The sequence below is a fragment of the Globicephala melas genome, chromosome 17 (assembly GCF_963455315.2).
Source record: "Globicephala melas chromosome 17, mGloMel1.2, whole genome shotgun sequence".
In the NCBI taxonomy this organism is placed as follows: Eukaryota; Metazoa; Chordata; class Mammalia; order Artiodactyla; family Delphinidae; genus Globicephala; species Globicephala melas.
The window spans coordinates 42,281,638-42,302,739 of record NC_083330.1 but is presented as its reverse complement, the minus strand read 5'-3'; the positions used below and the strand labels follow the sequence as shown (position 1 = coordinate 42,302,739).

The 21,102-nt window shown below is 36.0% G+C and overlaps 1 protein-coding gene across 2 annotated transcripts in view; it reads left to right on the top strand.

Moving 5' to 3' along the window:
- STK3 (serine/threonine kinase 3) overlaps window positions 1–21,102 on the top strand; it is a 321,860-nt gene that overhangs the window by 178,743 nt on the left and 122,015 nt on the right. For both annotated transcript variants that reach the window (XM_030862978.2, XM_060287133.2), the window contains 2 exons: window positions 8,739–8,876; window positions 18,535–18,660. In XM_030862978.2, the coding sequence (XP_030718838.1) occupies window positions 8,739–8,876; window positions 18,535–18,660 (264 nt within the window). The remainder of the gene's footprint in view (window positions 1–8,738; window positions 8,877–18,534; window positions 18,661–21,102) is intronic.

The following is a 21,102-nucleotide window of genomic DNA, read 5'->3' as shown; positions in this document are numbered from 1 at the left end:
TGATTAGTTTAAGTGTTTCTTTGTTTTTGTTTTTTTCCTTTAAGGGCCAGTAAGATGCTTCAGGTTCATCTTGTAATTTTCCTGCCCCACACGTGGAACAAGTCAGTTTCCGTCATAGACACTGTGGTATTTCAGACCTCACACCTTAGAACATGCAGTTCTCTTTTCTGTGCCTCATTAACTCATTCATTCTTTAGGACTCAGCATCTCATTTTTCTCTGAACATCAATTTGAGCTAAGTCATTTTATAACGCCCATTGTTCACATCTATTTTAGCACTTACACTATTTTATTGCAATGATCTGGTATGCATTTTCCTACCCCATTAGATTCTAAGCTTCTTGAATAAATTCTAATATTGTAGGTTTGGGGGTATATATATATATATATATTTTTTGTGTGTGTGTGTGTGTGTGTGTGTGTGTGGTATGCGGGCCTCTCACTGTTGTGGCCTCTCCGGTTGCGGAGCACAGGCTCCGGATGCGCAGGCTCAGCGGCTATGGCTCACGGGCGCAGCTGCTCCGCGGCATATGGGATCTTCCCGGACCGGGGCACGAACCCGCGTCCCCTGCATCGGCAGACGGACTCTCAACCACTGCGCCACCAGGGAAGCCCGGTTTGGGTATATTTTATGTCCTTATAAAAGTTAATTGAGCTGATCGCACACAGGAATTCCAACTTGGGAGATCTGAGAGAGGGTGGAATTATAAAGTTCCTTAAGTTTTGGCCCCTGTTCACTTTTGATTTCTTCTGTAGCCATGTTTTATGGATATTTTTGAATTATATTAAAGGAATATTATATTTCAACCTTGAAAGACAATTAAGATTGAACTGGAAGCAGTCAGAGGTATTGGAATTTAAATTGTGCTTCTGTGAGAGGTGGTTGTAGAGGCAGACTGAAATAGGTGATAACTTAAGCAGTGGTTTTAAATGAAGCCTTTGTTCAGTAATAATTATAATATTTAAAAGTTGAATATATAGTGGCCTTTATAATAAAACATTTTAAAGGAATCTTATGCAGTCTTGTAGACAATGAATTGATATTTTGAATTTTCGAGATTCTGTACCATCTTTCAATTGTCATTTTTATGTGAAGGCAATCATTATGTACTGTTGTTTTATTTTCTTATTTTGACTTTTCTTTTTTTTATTGTGAATATCTTTCCATTTTATTCTTTTTTCTTTTCCATTATGGTTTATTAAGGATAGTGAATATAGTTCCCTATGCTATATAGTAGGACCTTGTTTATAAATCCTATATATACTAGTTTGCATCTGCTAATCCCAAACTTCCAGTCCATCCCTCCCTCACCCCCCATCCCCCTTGGCAACCACAAGTCTGTTCTCTATGTCTGTGAGTCTCTTTGTGTTTTGTGGATAAGTTCATTTCTGTCATATTTTAGATTCCACATATAAGTGATATCATACGGTATTTGTCTTTCTCTTTCTGACTTGACTTAGTATGATAATCTCTAGGTCCATCCATTTTGCTGCAAATGGCATTATTTCATTTTTTATGGCTGAGTAGTATTCCATATTGTGTATATGTGTGTGTGTGTGTGTGTGTGTGTGTATCACGTCTTCTTTATCCATTTATCTGTCAATGGACGTTTAGGTTGCATCCATATCTTGGCTATTGTAAATTCACTTTTCTTTTAATAGTACATTTCTTTGTGGTTTTGTAATTTATGCATTTTCCATTTTAATGACAATATGTTACCCCATTTTGTTGATATATAGTAATTTACTTAGCCATTTCTTAATTGTTTGGTATTTTTTATTTGCATCTTACCACAATTACAGAAAGTGAACTATAATCGTTTTTATATAAATAGCTTTGCATTTTCTTTTCTGGAGACTGAATATGTGTTACAGAGCCTTTACCTTATAATAGAATTATCTGTGGCAGAAATTTAATAGAAACATGGAGATAGTGTGAAGTAGGTAAGGAGCCAGATAGATCTGATTTCTAGTTTTGACAGCTACTTTACTAGCTGTGTGATCTTGAATAAACTAGTTAAGTGACCCTCAGTGGTAGAATTGGATTAATAAAGCTAACATTATTGTGCATTTATAATGTGACAGGTGCTATTCTAAGTATTTTACATGTGTTAACCCATTTAAACTTCAGGTCAGCTCTGTGAGGTATTTCTTATTGTTCTGTTATTATTATTCCCATTTTTAAAATGTGGAAACAGGCTTAGAGAAGTAAAAGAGGTCAGATGGCTACTTATAATGGTGGTGTTACGGTAGCCAAGTGCCATCTAGAGCTGACTCAGACCTCTAGAGTTTGTTCTCTTATTCACCCTGGACTGCCAGGGCACCAGCTACATCCCTTCCCTTAATTTGGGTCCTAGGCAGGCAAATTGGCCTTTATGGGCCAGATTAATGATTACTGAAATTCCTGCAACTGGAGCTGGAGTGAATTGTGAGGTCATGCTGACAATACTTTAACCCCGGGCTTACTGTAGAAACTGCACCCTAAGAGCAAGGGTCACTCTAGATTTTCATATTGTCTTCAAACCTCTGTCTATTTAAAGTTGCTTTTAAGGGAGTGGTGATAAAAACTTAGATTTCTATTTTTATATTAACATCTAGTAGGCCTTTTTTATCCTTCACTGTCCTCTTTCACCTCCATCTTCTTTTTAACCAACAATTGAATACTTGTCTAGCTAGGATTTAACTCCTAGATTGCTAGGCAGTTATAGAGTGCCAGAGTCTTTTAGACCCAAAAAGGAATCTGAAAAATATCTAGTTCAACCACCTCACTTATATGAAAAAACTGAGACCACACCGTCAGAGGGTGTGATTTAGAACTCAAGCCTATGTTTCTGACCTAAGTCCAGCGTAGGGTTCATTCCATTGTACTGTTCACTACCTTATTTGTAATAGTCTTTTAAAAATATTATTACTATGTATCCTTTCTAGGAATGATATACTTTGACTTAGTAGCTGGCTACCTCTATATTATGTTCACTATCAGGAAACAGCTATATTTGTTTTTAGTTCTTTGCAGTTTTATAAAGTGCTCTCTCATCCTTTATCTCATTTGTTTGTTATGAAGATAGCCTTTTGCTCATGTACCTGAGGTTCTTGAATAGTGGCACAGGTTCCTTTGTTATCCTAGCATGTCCATTGCTTCTGTACATTCACAAATCCAGCTACCTTCAGATATATGTGTTGACTCACTCTATTGAGATTATAAAGTTCAGGCTTTGTCGTTTCTCAGCTCCAGCTCTTTTCATATCTTCTAGGTGCTCCTGAAGTCTAAGGCATGAAATTCCAGGAATGATGATAATTTGTTATTTTGAGGGGCTCATATTTCTTGGCTTCTTAAGACTGCTTGTGATCAGGGAAGTTCTTTTTAAAACTTAATCAGAGGTTCAATATATAGTTAAGCAACACATTGTGTAGAAACAAACACAAAGAAAATCATATCATTTATTGTACTAACATTCTTCAATCAAAACCGTGTTAGAGATAAGATAAATTTTATGGCTGTAATGTGTGTCCATGCGATTTGGTTGGTGTCAAGGAAGGGCGTGAATTGTTAGTTTAAGGCTAGACACCGAATGCCAAAACTTTCTACAGCAGGGGCCTATTACCTAATCAACTCATACAAAGCCTGGAGATTCTCAAGAGAATCCTCTCTGCTTCATGATTAGGTTAAATTAGTTGAACAAAGTAAAGCCTGTGAGAAAAATCTGTCAGTTTGTTACTGATTATCTAACCTTAAAAAAAAAATAAAAGGAAATAAAAGGTATAGTGGTTTTCCTGGAGATTTTTAGAGTCTCTATATTTTGGTAGACCGTATATTAAGACTTATTTGTTTGAACTGTATGCAGTTCAGTATTTGTTTGGGAATAGAATGTGAACATTTTAGGATCACTTTATGATAGGACTGGGTAAATAAGCATTAGAGTTAAGCTTTTTATCCTTGGGTTTCTAATAGCTACTGCTAAGGTGAGCCTTATATGTTAAGATTATCTGAAGATAAGACTGCAAGTCATTGGCTCAAAGTTCAAAGGAGAGCATTAGCTTCAAGGTCATAAACCACTGAGTTGTTATCCATCAATTTAACAGAAGTGCAGATGAACAACATTTACCTAGACAATCTCGTATCATCTACCTGCAGTTTGAGGTCAGTCTGTATAGGGGCTTATGTAGGTGCTTTGAACTATTGTGCAGAGATGAGAGTTCAAATTTACTTTTATTCTTTAATTTGAGGCAGAAGGTGTTTTTGTGTGCCTTTTGCCACAGCTGATATTAACCCCATTTTGCCCATCCTTAAAGCCGGATTATGTTCTGTTTCAGCTATGGAGCTGAGCTTAATTAGGTTATTTAGAGAAGAATTTTATTTTCTAGCACTCCATATTTTGCTGTTTGTTTCATATGTGTTAGTCCTCCTTGCCTCCCTCCTCCCCCGCCCACCCCCCCCATTTGACTGTGAGCTTTGTGGGCCCAAGATATGTGTCTTATTTTAGAATCTGTAACACAAAGTTATATGTAATGGGGACCATCAGCTAAAGTAGATAATTGAGCCAGGCTAGATGGGGCCCATGTAGAAGGGAGAGCATACATCAATAGGCCTCCTCTTATCAGCTTGATTCCAGCAGATTTTTTTTTTTACATCTTTATTGGAGTATGATTGCTTTACAATGGTGTGTTAGTTTCTGCTTTATAACAAAGTGAATCAGTTATACATATACATATGTTCCCATATCTCTTCCCTCTCGCATCTCCCTCCCTCCCACCCTCCCTATCCCACCCCTCTAGGTGGTCACAAAGCACGAGCTGATCTCCCATTCCAGCAGATTTTTACCTTGTGGGAGTATGAGCTAGATGTTGCCTGAACAAAAGGTATCCACTGATGCTATCTAGCTTGTGGCCTATCAGTTTGCTGTTTCTTTAATAGAACCTAGGAACACACAGAAAATACTTGGTACATACTTGTATTTTGGTAGATGCTTATTGTGTCATAAAACTGGCTACACTGCTTTTGAAGGACTACCTTAGGTGTCATACGTGTAATATGATGTAAGATGTATACGAATGTTCTATTAAAGGATTTTCTCTTTTTCAAAGAAGATGAGTACACTAATAAAGAGATTAACTCTTACCCTAGAATCAGCAGATTTGGATATTGAATATTCATTGCTTTGTCCACAGAAGATCCTTTGGCTCACTTTCCAAGTTAGAAACCAGTGATAACACATTGTAGTAAACTGCTGCATATTCTGAGGGCTCTCAGAAGAATGATGTAGTAAACTGTTAGAATACCTGAATGCTGTGCAATTAATGTGTCTATTTTTTATTTCTTGAATTCCGGAGTAAGCTTTTGTTTTTCCTTTTCTCTAGCCCCCCAAACAATGTTGTTAGCATGTACTCTCGGTTCTTCTTTTGTAGTGTCTCATACCTTATTTCTTCTGTTTCATTCCTGTAGATACCATCCTAGTTTAAACTTTTTATTGCTCATCCTGGGACATCTACACTAGCCCCTAAGTGCCTTTTCTATTCCATATTTAGAGTATCTCCAGGTTTGTTTGTTTTTTGTTAATCCTTTTCTTAGGTCATAAACAAACTCTGATTAAAGGCAAAAACATAAGACACACACATGCACACACACACATCAGAAAAAAAGACTTCTTTCAGTTGTGCACTTTCTTGATGACCAAACTCCATATCGTTCATTCCCCCTTCTAATCTTATCATTTCTTAGTCCCTTATAAGATAGTCAGCTCGTTCTCTGCTCCTGCCAATAGCTTTATTTCACTCTCTCTCTTTTCCTTATGCTATTTCTTCTAAGGGGAATGACCTCTCTCCTTGATGCCTTATATCATTTCTTTTATTATTGTACTATTCTTTAAATCTTTTACTGTTCTTTCATTACCAGACTAGGTTAGAAGTTTCTAAAGGTTAATGACGATATTTCCTGCTGCATCTTTGAACTCCATATAATGTCTAATACCATGCTTTGTGTGTAGCAGGCATTCAACTAATATTCCTGAACTTGATTAGTGCTTTATATTTTCCCTCCTTCATTTTTTTTATTGTGGTAAAATATACAAAACATAAAATTAACCCTTTTAACCATTTTTTAGGTATACAGTTCCATAAAATCAAGTACATTCTCATTGCCGTACAACCATCACCAACCATCCGTCTCCAGAGCCTTTTCATCTTCCCCAGCTGAAATTCTGTGCCTGTTGAATGCTAACTCCCCACTTCCCCCTTTCTCACAATCCCTGGCAACCACCATTCTACTCTCTGTCTCTATGAACTTGACTGCTCTAGGAACCTCACCATAAGAAGAATCATGCAATATTTGTCCTTGTGCAACTGGCTTATTTCAGTCAGCATGAAGTCTTCAAGTTTATGCTATAGCATGTGTCAAATTTTTCTTCCTTTTTAAGGTTTAATAATATTCCATTGTATGTGTATATACAATATAAACACCACATTTTGTTCAGCCCTTCCGTCTGTCGTGGGTTGCCCCTTTACTTTGTTGATAATATCCTTTGATGCCTGAAACTGTTAAATTTTGATGAAGCCCAATTTATTTTTTCTTTTGTTGCCTTGATTTTTGGTGTCATATCCAAGAAATCATTACCATATTCAGTGTCATGAAGCTTTCCCCCTATGTTTTCTTCTAAGGGTTTTATAGTTTTAGCTCTTACTGTTAGGTTGTTGATTTGAGTTAATTTTTGTATATGGTCTAAGTAAGAGTCCAAATTCATTTTTATTGTATGTGAATATATCTAGTCTTCCCAGCACCATATGTTGAAAAGACTGTATTTTCTCCACTGAATAGTCTTTCCCTCATTCGTATTTCATTGAATGAGCTTCAACTTTAGTGTCACTGCTGTGACCATAATAGGTTTTAAGATCTTTCCTGTCACTGTCTTGTCTTAAAGGCTTAAAACTTGCTTATGCTTTCTTCACTTGGAAGTAAAAGAGGAGGACCAGGGAAGATGTATACATTGAAAACAGAACCATCATCTCTCATCTCTCTGTCCTCTTATTAACTGCTTGTTTAGATAGAGTAACCCTCTTTGTTCTGTACCTCACCTTCCTGAAACATAGTAGAAACATTAGAATACTTTGCTAGTCTGAAATTTTAAGTCACTTAGCCTTTCTGGACTTTTGATTCCTTTTCTGTTAAATGAGAAGATTGAGCTAAATGATCTCTCATGTGTCTTTTGCTATAAAAATTCTGTGATACTTGTGAATGGCTTTTGAACAGTTAGTAAAAATTCAGTGGAGAGTAGAACAGTTTTATTATACCAAAGGAATACATTAAACTTGGTATCCCCAAGAATATATTATCTTTATTACTTTGTCTACAGTTTTGGTATTTTCTCCATATACGAACAGAAGTTTTAAACATAGCTATGATGAGTTTCTTTCAATGGTAAAACACTTAGTTTCTAAGTATTTCTGTGGTTTGTAGTATTGCCGTCTTTATTTTCTTTATGCATTAAGGAGAAGGGACATAAGTTCAGGTACATGAAATTTGCATGAAGAAAAGAGGACCAGCAACCAGGTGAAAAACTGAGCTAGAACAGAGACAGACACCTCTCTTCTGGAAAGTCAGAGAATACTAAAGTCTAGAAAGGGGTTTTTTGGATGCTTCACCCCTGAATACATCTTTGAGAGGCCCATGTCTGTATACTGTGTATGCATATATTAATTGATTGCCAAAAAGCCATTTTTTTCCTCATGTCACCTGTAATGTTGATTGTGTAATTAAACTTACCTATTAAACTACAGTTAGTTATAATATGATTGAGTTCATTTTACTTTATAAAATTTTTGTCATTGGTGTTTGTCTCTTGTCTTTTTATAACATTATGTGGAAATGAAAATGATAGCTAATATTTGTTGAGTGCATGATACATTTGTTTTAACTTTATTATTGTTTTCATATCTTTTCAAAGAAAATGATATTTTAGTGATGGTGTTTTATCAGGAACTATTCTAGAGCCCAGGAGAGAAGTTAGTTCATTACATACAATGATTTCTTAACAACATTAGGGATTAATTCTCTCGGTCAAAAAAAGGTGACTGGGTAGCTATGAAGACAAGATGACACAGAAACTTTGTAAAGTTTTTGAATTTTGAACTCTCTGAATGTATTATCATTAGTACTGTTATTAATACCAAATTAAATCGTTAGTGATAAAGTGATATATTACCTTTAAAACTTCTCATTCGGAATCCTGACTCATATATTTAGAAAGAGAAATAAAAGTCTTGCCTCTGTCAAGTATTATTTCAAATCACAGCAGTAATTATATTTATACTTAAGTATTCTGGATTGCAGAAGCAAGCTAGACTGCTGCTAGGCATTCTGAACAGCAGTACTAAAAACCTGAAATGGGAAGCAAATCTGGCATGCAATAGCAAAATTGGGGGATATATCTGTTTAACCAGAGAATGTCCTTAGTTTGGTAAAAGGGTTAGAAATGCAGTCTACTTTGGAGACTGATTAAAAATGATAAAATAAAGAATGATGTGCTCAATGAGCTGCAACTCAAATAGAGGAAATTTAATGGGAAGTGATTACATTAGTAGCAGATGGGCTTGCTTCCTGAATTGCAATTTTACTGGAAATGCTAGAACAGCTTAAATTTGTTTTTCACATTTAGAGTCTGATAAAAAGATAGATAAAGAGATTTGTTTATTTGGTGTGTTATTGTGATTCTTACCGTGTCTTTTGGATACTTCATTTTTACCAGGCTATTTTTATGATTCCCACAAACCCACCACCAACATTCAGGAAGCCAGAACTTTGGTCTGATGATTTCACCGATTTTGTTAAAAAGTGCCTAGTGAAGAATCCTGAGCAGAGAGCTACTGCAACACAACTTTTACAGGTCAGTGCTTGTGTCTCTAAGGGGAGGATATTTTCTTTACACCTTTTAGCTTTCTGACATTGACCAGAATTGAGTTTCATTAACTGATTTATTTATTTTTTTTCATTAACTGATTTCTAAAGATGAAAACCTCCCAAGAAATATGGATTGATTTAGAGAGAGACCTACAGACACACACACCATTCTTCTCCTGTATGTTCTTTTTCTCTCATTTTTTTTTTTTGTTTTCCAAGTTCAATCTTCTCTCCGCCCCCCTTTTTAATTTTTGTTGTCAATTCTTTCCTCCTAAAGTTGTGTTAAAACTAAACTTCCATAGGGTTCTCATTTCAGATATGAGTTCTCGTTTCCATTATTACTGTTTCTTATGTTTTTCTTCCTGATGTATTATTCCTTGACCCAGCATTTCTTCTTTGACTTTTTGCTCTATAAGATACATAAATGCAAGATTCCTGAACTCCTTGTGAAGATCACATGTTATAAATACTGGTTACAAGATGACTTAAATGAAGAGTGTCAGTGTCCCTCTACAACTTGACTTTGTATCCAGAGTGTCAGGAGGTTTTTTTTTTTTAATCTGCTTTGACATTAAATGCAAATAGAAATAATTTAATACTTTTAATAAGTATTTGTGAGTCTTTACTTTCCCAGCAGAACTGGCTTAGACCTCTAAGCTATGATAAGTGTACACGTTAACAAAACTTGATATTTGGAAAATAATTCTTTTTGTTAAGTGACAAAAGGATTAAAAACATAGTTATAAAAAGTGATTTTTCCAAGGTACCGTTTTTAAAAAAGGTATTGTTGAGGGATATAAGAAGCAGGCTCTTAAATGTAAGGTTTATTGTTATGAAAATTTAACTTAATTTCCATGGAAGGCGATTTAGCAATATCTGTCTAGAATAAAACACCATATATTCTTTGACCCAACAATTACTTTTCTAGAAATTTACTCTACAGAGAAATTTAACCATGTATGAAATAACATATGTGTAAAAGTCTTCATAAAACAATGTAACGGCAAAAGATTGGAAACAACATAAATATAAACAAGCAATTTGAGGTCCATCGAGGGGAGTGATTGGCAAAATACACACGTCTACACACACATATATGTATATATACATATGTCAGTGCTTATCGTGGAGTAGCTCTAGAAAAATAAGCAAGAAACTGCCTCCAGAGAAGGTAACTATATGGCTGACAGGAGTGGGATGGAGACTTACTTTTTGCTGAAGGCTCTCTTTGAGCCTTTTGGGTTTTGTGTTATGTGCACATATTACTTTACAAAAGTTACTTAGTTGAAACATTTATTTTGAAATATTGTCCGCACTTCAAAGGAATTTTAAACACATAAATCAAGGATGTATTGCTTTTGTTATTGTATTGACTGTCTAAATTATTCAGCCCTAAAGAAGTCAAGAAAGAAGCAGGGAGGGGAAATAACAGAAAAAGTGGGACAAATAGTACAAAATCTGATGATGATGAAGTAAATCCAAATGTATCTGATTTCTGGTTTTTGGATAATTTAACCAATATTTCTTTCTAGTCTTTCTTCCATAATCTTTTCTAATCTTTTTAAAGAAATTCTGTGTTTAGCCTAGAGTTTTTAGGGTGGAAAAGCATTTAAGAACTATTCTAGTAAAATTTCCTAATTTTGTTTATGAGAGTACCGAAGCCCAGAAAGGTTCAATAATTCACTGAAGGTCACACAGTGATTAAGGGGTTCTTCTAGGTTTATCCCACTTGTCCTCCAGCCCCACTTGTCACCGTTTCTCCATTCTGCTTTTTACCCAGGAAGTTGACCTGTATGAACTACATTAGCAAGCTCTGTTACCCTCTGGCTTCTAGTTGGGTTTGGCCCAAGTATTTTTCCTTATAATAAGGGCAAACAATGCAACTGGTTTTGTATAGTGCTTATGAGCGAATAATTGTTTTCTTGATTTTTAAAAACTTTTTCTGTTGTGCTGTTGTTGACCATGGAGGCCCTCTGTTATAATGTGGTATCCTCGTCTGGCCTCTTAATTGACCTCTTTCTTGACCTCCCCTTTTTTCCCTTTATAAATACTGAAATAATAGACTTGTAGTTCGTTATACAAATCATGCTTTTTCAATCCTCTATACCTTTTTTCATGGTGTTTCTCCCACCCCCCACTTGCTAGTTTAAAGACTGCCTTTACCAACAGGCTTCTTTTTACTCATTGTCTCACTGTTTCTAATTCAAATTAGGTACTCCTCCAGAAAGCCTTGCCTTCATCTTTGTTCAGGCTAGTTGTTCCTCTGTGTTCCCATAAGCACCCTGTGCATATCATTTACCATGTTAGAATCAAATAACTTGTTTCTGTGTCTTTGTCCTAGATTGTAACTAATTCAGGGTCAGGGGCTATATGCCTTTTGGAAGGGGATTACTTTTGCACTCCTGGTACCTAGTGCTTAATACATGTGTATTGAATTCAATATGTGTTTATTTAAGATAACAAACTTCTGATTTTAAAAGCTTTTTAGATAGGATTATTATCTGTTGTCTCATTAGTGTCTCATTAGATGCCTTAGAGTTTTATTTTGCTGGATGTCTGGAAGCCATTCTGGCTCTTAAAGGACTTTCACATGTGTCTTATATAAGTTAAATTATATTTTAACTTTAAGAATACAGTCTTATTACCAAGTTTTAATGGACATTTGGCTATAATCTACATGTATAGATTTTACTATATTGATTTCTAGACTTTGACAAACAGTTTCTAAAGAGGAATTTGTGCTGAATTTTTTATAGTGGTTTATTTTCTGACATAAGATAGATAATTGTGTAAGTTTAAAAGAATTGTAGGCTGAGACTGAAAGGATCCTTTGAGATTATTGAGTTGAACTCTTAGTAGTTTTTGAAAGATGAGGATATTGAATCCCCAGGGACAAGGTTCAAGTTCAGCCTAGTGCCACTAGAGCTCCTGATCTGGAAATGTTCCTTGTACCTTCTGGTGGGTAGCCTAAAACCTGAGAGTCAGCTCTTGCCCTAGTCTGGCCTTCTGGAAGAATGAGATCTGCCATTATTCGAATTAACCCATGGGCTTTGCTGGAACAGCTGGTGTCATGGGTCACTCTGTGAACTCCCATGGCATGTGACTTATTCTTCATTTTACCAGATCAAGTGAGGAGTAGAAACTTTATCTATCTCACTGTCCTTCCCATTTATAATATAATTATCTTTAATACTTCCTCTTCATAATTGAGATCCATATCAAAGTGTTATAGTATTTGTTTTAACCTTTAAACCAGGGGTCCCCAACCCCCAGGCTGCAGACCAGTACTGGTCCGTGGCCTGTTAGGAACCGGGCTGCAAAGCAGGAGGTGAGTGGCGGGCGAGTGAGCGAAGCTTCATCTGCCGCTCCCCATCGCTCCCCATCACTCCCCATCGCTCCCCATCGCTCACATTACCGCCTGAGCCATCCCCGCCACCCATGGAAAAATTGTCTTCCATGAAACCGGTCCCTGGTGCCAAAAAGGTTGGGGACTGCTGCTTTAAACGATCGAGAAAACTCAAGAGAATAAGGGAAATCTATTATATTGTGTTTAACCCATTTTTGCTCTTTCCAGTGTTCTTTCTCCTAATGTTCCAAAGTTCCTTCTTTTGTTACTTTCTTTTTGTTTTAGCCATTCATTTAGGGTAGGTCTGTGGTAACAAATTCTCTTAGTTTTCCTTCATCTGAGAATGTCTTATTTCCTCTTCATTCCTGAAGGATATTTTCACCGGCTATAGAATTATTCATTGACAGTTCTTTCAGTACTTGGAAACTGTTGTGCCACTGTCTTGGGACATCCATGGTTTCTTATGCGAAATCTACAGCCATTTGAATTGTTTTACCCCTTGATCATTTCAAGATGAAATGATCTTTGTCTTTATTTTCAGAAGTTTAATTATGATGTGCCTTGGTATGGCTTTCTTTGCGTTTATACTTTAGTTTAGAATTTGTTCAGCTTCTTGAATCTGTGGGTTTATATCTCTTGCCAATTTTGGGAAGTTTCCAGTCATTATTTTTTCAAACACTTTTCAGCCCTACCCTCTTCTGTCTTTCTAGGACTCCACTGACACAAATGTCAGATTTTTTTAGTCCCACAGATTCCTGAGTTTCTGTTCATTTATCTTCCAGTTTAGTTTCTCTCTGTTGTTCATATTGTGTAATTTCTACTGTTGCATATTTTGATTCACTGAATCTTCCCTCTGTCCTCATTCTGCTGTTGAGCTAGCCCATCCATCAGGTTTTCATTTTTGTTATTATATATTTTAGTTCTAAAATTTTCATTTGTTTCTTTTTTATATATTCTAATTCTTTGCTGAGACTTTCTAATTTTTCATGTGTTTACAAGCATGTTTGTAATTGCTAATTGAGGACTTTTATGATGACTGCTTTAAAATCCTTGCTGGATAATTCTGATATCCATGTCATCTTGATGTTGGTATCTATTGATTGTATTTTCCCGTTTAAGTTGAGATTCTCCTGCTTCTCGTCATGATGAGTGATTTTCATTTGAAACCTGGGCATTTTGGGTATTATGAGACTCTAGATCTTACTTAAATTTTCTGTAATAAGTGGAGTCCTCTAACACGGCTTCAGTGGGGTAGAGGGGCACCACCTCATTTCTGGCAGGTAGCATTAGAAGTCCAGGTCCCCAGCTTGGTCTCCTTTGACATGTAGGGTGGGGGAGGGGTTCCTTATTACCACTGTACAGGGGTGGGAACTCAGGTTCCCTCAGTGGCCTCTTCTGGCACTGCAGGGCCTCAGTATAGCTGGGTGGTGATGAAAGTTCTGATTCTCCACTAGGCCTCCTCTGATCCCGCTCTAGCAGAGAGGGAGGTGGGGTTTCTTTACTACTGCCTGGTAGCAGTATAAGTCCAGGCTTTCTTGTGATCTCCACCGACACTCCCCACTGGGGGTGGGGAGTGATTTTTATACTGCCTGGTATAGATGAATGCCCTAGCTTAACATCTGGTTTTCTCTGATACCCCTGCAGTGAAAGGATTGGACAGCCTCCAGAAGGTAGAAGTCTAGGTTCCCCACCCAGCTTTTGCTGGTTGGGGTGGGGCATGTGCTTTCTCTCTGGTGTTTGGGTGGAGTAGAATGGTGATTGTCTAAAAGAGAAGGTGGCACACTGGCTAGCTGTCCCTCTCCTGATCCTTTGGCTCAAGAGAGCAGGCCTTTGTAGGAGCTTTTTTAGTTTGTATCCATTGGTGTTTCTAGGTTGCTGGCTTCTCCAATAACCAGTCTGGGATAAATGAGGTAAAAAAAAAGCCCATGGACTCACAGCTGTGTCTTTCCTTTAGTCCTCTGGTCCCTAGTTAATCTGCCACCTTTCAGTGTCTTCCTGTGTTTGTTTTATCGTCCAGGGTTTTAGCTATACTTTAATGGAGAGGTATAGGGGAAAGTATGACTGCTCAATCTGTCCACAAGCAGAAGTCTGTCTTCAGTTCACTTTAAACTCTTGTTCTCTCACCTTTTATGAAGAAATAATTTATTTGAATTCTTTCAGTTCAGAAATTGATCATTCAGAACATGAACAAAATTTAAGAGGAAATGGTTCAAATTTTAAAAGAATAAATCTTCAAACAGCCCTACTTTTTAAAATACATGACCAAGAATGTGATAGGTTGATTTTGGGTATTCTTTGTCTTAGCATTAGTTCAGGTGGTTTAAGAATTCTTGCCCTTTTTTAGTTTATATTTTAGCTTACTCTTTTTTTTTTTTGTCCACGCCACTCGGCTTGTGGGGTCTTAGTTCCCCAACCAGGGATCGAGCCTGAGCCCCTGCAGTGAAAGCGCCAAGTCCTAACCACTGGACCACCAGGGAAATCCTAGGTACATTTAGAAATAGTGAAACTATATTGCCTTTTGGAATTTGGTGTGTTTACCTTTTTTTTTAAATTGATATTCTTTTTAAAACTCTTCATATAATTACCTTCTTGTCTGACATAGATGTTAAATTTTTGGTTCATTTATGTTTTTTTCCCTTCGTTTTATGGCGCTGGATTGAATAAATATTCTCCTATATTACCCTCTAGTTCTTTTATATTTCCATTTTCTTTTGACTTTTAACTTCTTGATCTATCTGGCATTTATTTTGATATTTCTGTGGTAAAGATCTAGTCTAATTCTACCCACCCCACCCCCCCAAAAGAAAAAAGAAACAGCAGGCAATAAGTATTTTTTCCTCACTGATTGGAATTGCTGCCTTCGTAATATGCCAGCTTATTTCGTATGTTATATTCTATTTCCAGTCATTATATTCTGTTTTGTTGTTCTTTCCATTCTTATGCTGGTACCACATGCTTCTCTAGGCATTTAACAAAAAGATGTAACTTCTGTTTATTGATTTTTCTGCTAACTCAGTCTGATTATATTATGCAGATCACTTTATTTACTTTTTACCTGTTTTATTTCTCAGTGACTGAAAAGGAATATTAATACCTCCTATTCTTATTTAGATCAACTTCTTATGTCTCTATTTTTGTTACACATAATGCTGTACTAATATATTGAGTTTATAACTATAATATCTTTCTTTGTATTATGTCCCTTATTAATATTATATGACTCTTCCTTCATTCACTATTTTTTCCCTTCAATTCTGCTTTTTTTGATGTTAGTCTTGATATTATTTTATGTTTGACTAATATTTCATTGCCTATCCTTGACTTTTAACCCAAGTTCTTTTTAGTATGCCCCTGCAGAAATATAATTTGGGTTTATTTTATTAAGTATATCTCACATAGAAAGCACGTAGCTGAATTTATCTTATGAACTAAGTGTCTTTTAGTACTTAACTAAAATACTGCTTAATAAATGGAAATTCAACCCATTTATTTACATTGGTTTATAGTAATAATATTCCAGTCACAGTTGCCATGGTTTTTTTGCCACCTCATTTTCTCTGTTTTTTGTTGTTGTTGTTCTGTTCTTTTTTATGTTGCTTTGCATTTTAAAATTTTACTACCAACTACTTTTAAAAAGCCTTTAAAAATATTCTTTAAAAATCTGCCAATGTGTCTGATAAAACTTCTCTTCTTATTATCAAGAATGCTCTAATAGAATGGCCTTGTTCTCAAAGTACCCTTTTAACTTTATTAGCCAGTTCCTCTTTGTTGGTCAGAACCATGCCTGTAGCAGTTATGTAGGGAAAACATGAGTACAAATGAAGTAAGACATACTGAGATTTTGAGATTAGGAATGTTAAGCTCTATAGAGTAATGATAGCATAACACTGTTTAGTGAGTTCACAGTGAGCTGCATGAAAGTAAGTTTGCAATAGACTGGATGTGTACTTTGGCATTTAGCTGCTGCATAGCACAGGGCGATCAGCTCAGTGCTTTGTGATGACCTAGAGGGGTGGGATAGGGAGGGTGGGAGAGGGCCTCAAGAGGGAGGGGATATGGGGATATATGTATATATATAGCTGATTGACTTTGTTATACAGCAGCAACTAACACAACAATGTAAAGCAGTTAAAGATATATTAAAAAAAAAAAAACTGTGGCTTGGAGGAATGGCTCATAATTTTTCCTGAGAAGATAAAGTATAATACAATTTGAGATTTCTGTTCCTTAGTGAAGAGGTGCAATTCTACTGGTTCCCAGTTTTTGCTGTGTTGGTCTTCCTTCACTCCTGTTAATATATAGTCACTAAATCCTTCTTAAGAGTTCTTCCATCAGATTCAGTATTTCCTCTTGACTGTGGCAGCTATTTTTTTAATCCAGGTTCTTAATAATTTGCACCTGTGTTGCAGTTTCACCCCATCTTATTTCATTTCTAAACTCTACTGCAAGATTACACTGTCACAGACATTCTTTTCCTTACACCATTCTCTTGTTTATGTACTTAAAGGGATTGTCAAGCAAAATTCAAGTATCTCATTCTGAGTGTTTATCCCTCTTGTGCCACTCTTACCTGTATCTAAACTCACAGGACAGCGTTTCTCTAAGCAGTGTTTCTGTTTTGGCTAGACAGCTCTTCCTATGGTGTTCTAACATACATCCCCTATCTGTGTTTTTTCATATTGTGCATAGTTTTCCTTCTCCCTAAAATGGTCTGATTCTTCTCTGTGAGGCATCTGAGATTACGTCACCTCTTCTTTTACTTTTACATCTCTTAATCATATAGACTGTGCTAAATCATCATTAATGTAACTTGTATGTCACATTGTAATTTTTTTTATGTTTGTTTTTTGTTTCTTATTCCAGATAATAAGTTCCTTAAGGGCAAAGATCATATCTTCAATTAGTATTAATTTTTGTGACCTTTTTACCATTGTTTCTCAGAATTTTTAACAGTAGGACTGGGATTTCTTCCTTCTTGCTCTCCACCATCCTCTAGGGCACTGTCTTTGTCTGTTTCCCAGCGTAGCAGAAAGAGAAGAAATCACAGAAGAGTGCATAGTCTCAGTGTTTTAAGGTCCAGATCAGGGAGTGGAACACAACGCAGGCACTCACACTTCATTGGTGAGAACTTAATCACAACCAACTGAAAGGGAGACTGAGAAATGTAGGATGTAGCTGGGTAGCCATAGGTCCAGCCACAACTGTATTTTGGTGGGTGACTAGGACTCTCCACCACAGGTATGTTGATAGAACTTAATTTATCTGGTGATCAGTTTATAACTGCTATAAAAGAATTTATTAGTTCTTTGTCATCAATGCTAGAATTTCTGTAATCAGGTAAAATTCTTACTCATAGTTTTCCCAAATGGTATGTTCACCATTTTAAAGCCTCTTACAAATGTCTGTAATTTCTTCTTAGCACTAGAATTTTTTTTATCTTTAAGAATATTTTTGTGTTGTATTGATCTTTATGAAAATAACTCAGATGGCTTTCTACTGACATATAATTGTGAAAATTACATTTTGAAGCTGTGTTGCTGCTTCAAAATATGGTTATCTATTCCAAATTATACTTTTAACCATTCCCTCTACTTTCTCTCATGTTACTCCTCTGAATTAAAAAGTCATCAAACACCCAGGTATTTTCTGGTGGTTTCACTTCTGTTTATCAGAATTGTAACAAACTCAGATGTTTTAGCTAGATCAGGGTGGTATAGAAGTGAAGCAGTACTTATTTTCTGAAAAATATTTTTCTCTTATTGCTATTTTCTACTTCTCCCTTGGAAATGATTACATTATTAAAGACATAATAAATAGAAAATATGTAAAAGAAGTAAAATAAATAGTTACCCTCCTTTTGATTACTGATTCTGGCTGTCAGCTTGTTAAGATTAATTAAAATTTGTAACAATACCAAAATCATTTTATTATTATATGTAATTTAATCACCAATCTTTAAAAAAAATTTTTTTTTTGTCTTTTTTACTACCTAATCTACCTAATCTGTACTTCCTTTGGACAATTATATCTGTAAGGGGAATGTAGTTTTATTAACAGGATTACATTTTTGTGTGTATGCTTTAATGGTTTTTTAAAAACTTGTAAACCTGAAAGTAAAATCTTTATTTCTAAAGCCGTTGAAATATTCTCTGTTCTTAACCTATACATTTAATTCTGGATAAAGGACCAATCATTGAAGCCTATGCTCCTGGTTCACATTTACGTGTTGTTTTAATGTTTTAAAGATGTAATTCAGAGAAACCATTTGAATTTATACCATTGAATTTTACTTTTCTAGCACCCTTTTATCAAGAATGCAAAACCTGTATCAATTTTAAGAGACCTGATCACAGAAGCCATGGAGATCAAAGCTAAAAGACATGAAGAACAGCAGCGAGAATTGGAAGAGGAAGAAGAAAATTCGGTTCGTAATTACCCTAAAAAAGTTGATCTTTTTCTTCTGAGTCGAGAATATCCTATAATTTTGGGTTTTTTCTTTAAATATATCATTAGCACTTTCTGTTTTATTGTACAAGTGAAGTATGTTTGTTCATTAAATCTCAAAATATATTTGGTTTTATTAAATGATGTCTTTTCTGATGTCTTAAGAATTAGTGATTAATGGGGAATGTAAGGTTAATATAATAGGCTTATACAGCACCTGGTATCTAGTTGACACTGAGGTGTGTTTGTTGAATAAATATTGTCTTGGATTTGGTCAAGTTTATGTTATATCTTCTGGAACTTACTTTTAACTGGTCATCAGTTATGCTGTAGATAGAGTACCACAGTAGAAGATGAGTTACTAGAGAAAGCAGGAGGGACATAAAAGGACCAGCTTATTACATTTACGTTCTATTAGTGCATCAGTGCATTTTAATAAAGTAAAAAATTATATCTATATATCGCATTTTATAGTGTCTAATGTTTTTATGCTTCATTGACGATTTTTTCCTTGTTTTAAATTATAATATTTTTTCTGGTTAAGGATATGGAGATGAATACATCTTGGTATTCAGTTAGTCATTAAATCTGAAAACACAGATATTTTATTTTTATACTGATTGGAAATGTCTTTGATAACATCATCTATATTTTCCCATAGAATTTTTTTTTTAATCTTAACAGTTTTTGTATACAAATCCTATTATTTTGCTAATTCAAATTTACTTTCAATTTCAGAGACTAGTTATCTAATTGGTATTTCTTTTGAAATTCTTTTACCCTTTTCACCAAGTATTTTTTAAAATATTTATTTATTTATTTGGCTGCGCTGGGTCTTAGTTGCGGCACACAGGATCTTTGTTGCCGTGTGCAGGATCTTCGTTGCGGCATGCAGGATCTTTAGTTGTGGCATGCAAACTCTTAGTTGTGGCATGTGGGATCTAGTTCCCTGACCAGGGATTGAACCCGGGGCCCCTGCATTGAGAGCGTGGCCACTGGACCACCAGGGAAGTCCCTCACCAGTTATTAAACCTTGTGTCATATGGTAGCCCAGGACAAGGAGAAGTGCGCTTCTTTTCAGAGCTGATTTATAATCATTTTCTGTAGCTATTTGGCTAAATCAGTTACTCATTTGGCAGTGACTGTGGATTGCCTGGTGAGACAGATGCTTTAAGCTTATATTCTAGATATAATTTTTTTGCCAGTGAATTCACCATTCAGAATTTTAAACAGCATCCTCATAAAGGTGGTTTTTCCATAAGTAATATGGGATGATGTAAAGATCTTGGTTCTTGTTCTCAAACGGTCTTATAGTTCCCACCCTGTGTGATAATAGTTTTCGGTCTCTCTCTACAAATGATCAAATTTGTAAATGTCAGTTATTTTTTTGTAGTTTCAAAAGCACTTTCAGAAGCACTTTTATCATATTATTTGATCTTTAAAGAAGTAAGATTGAAGATGTGTATATTATTATCTCATTTTGCAGTTGACTGAAATTAAATTAGGAGTGAAGTCATTTACCAAAATTCACAGAACTGGTGAGGAGGGCTTCCCTGGTGGCGCAGTGGTTAAGAATCCACCTGCCAATGCAGGGAACACGGGTTTAAGCCCTGGTCCGGGAAGATCCCACATGCCACAGAGCAGCTAAGCCTGTGCGCCACAACTACTGAGCCTGTGCTCTAGAGCCCGTGTGCCACAACTGCTGAGCCCACGTGCCACAACTACTGAAGCCCGTGTGCCTAGAGCCCATGCTCCGCAACTAGAGAAAGCCAGTGCACAGCAACAAAGACCCAATGCAGCCAAAATTAATTAATTAATATTAAAAAACAAAACACAAAAAAACTGGTGAGGAAACAAGAATAAAACTAGGTATTTTACTTTTAAGCTTCCATCCGCCTTCATTAAGACTTTATGCTCACTTTTCAATCAAATATTTATTAGTATTTATAAAAATAAACATCACTGGATTATCAGAATTACATACTTTAATAAGATTATGTTCTCAAGAAGTCTAGTCTTTGCCCCTCTGGGGTGGTACCCAGTGGTTTTCTTTCACCTTATGTAAGCTTCTCATGAGTGCTGGACTAATTAACTGCCTTTAATTAGCTGTCATTGGAGTAGTGACTATTTTTGCTTTGCTCTTATTTTCCTATACTTAATTATAGGTTTGTTTCCATTTTTTATGGATAAGGAACTATTGCTTACCCCAGAACTTACCAGTTTTTACTAAGTTTTTTTTTTTTTTTTGCGGTACGCGGGCCTCTCAGTGTTGTGGCCTCTCCCGTTGCGGGGCACAGGCTCCGGACGCGCAGGCTCAGCGGCCATGGCTCATGGGCCCAGCTGCTCCGCGGCATGTGGGATCTTCCCGGACCAGGGCACGAACCCGTGTCCCCTGCATCAGCAAGCGGACTCTCAACCACTG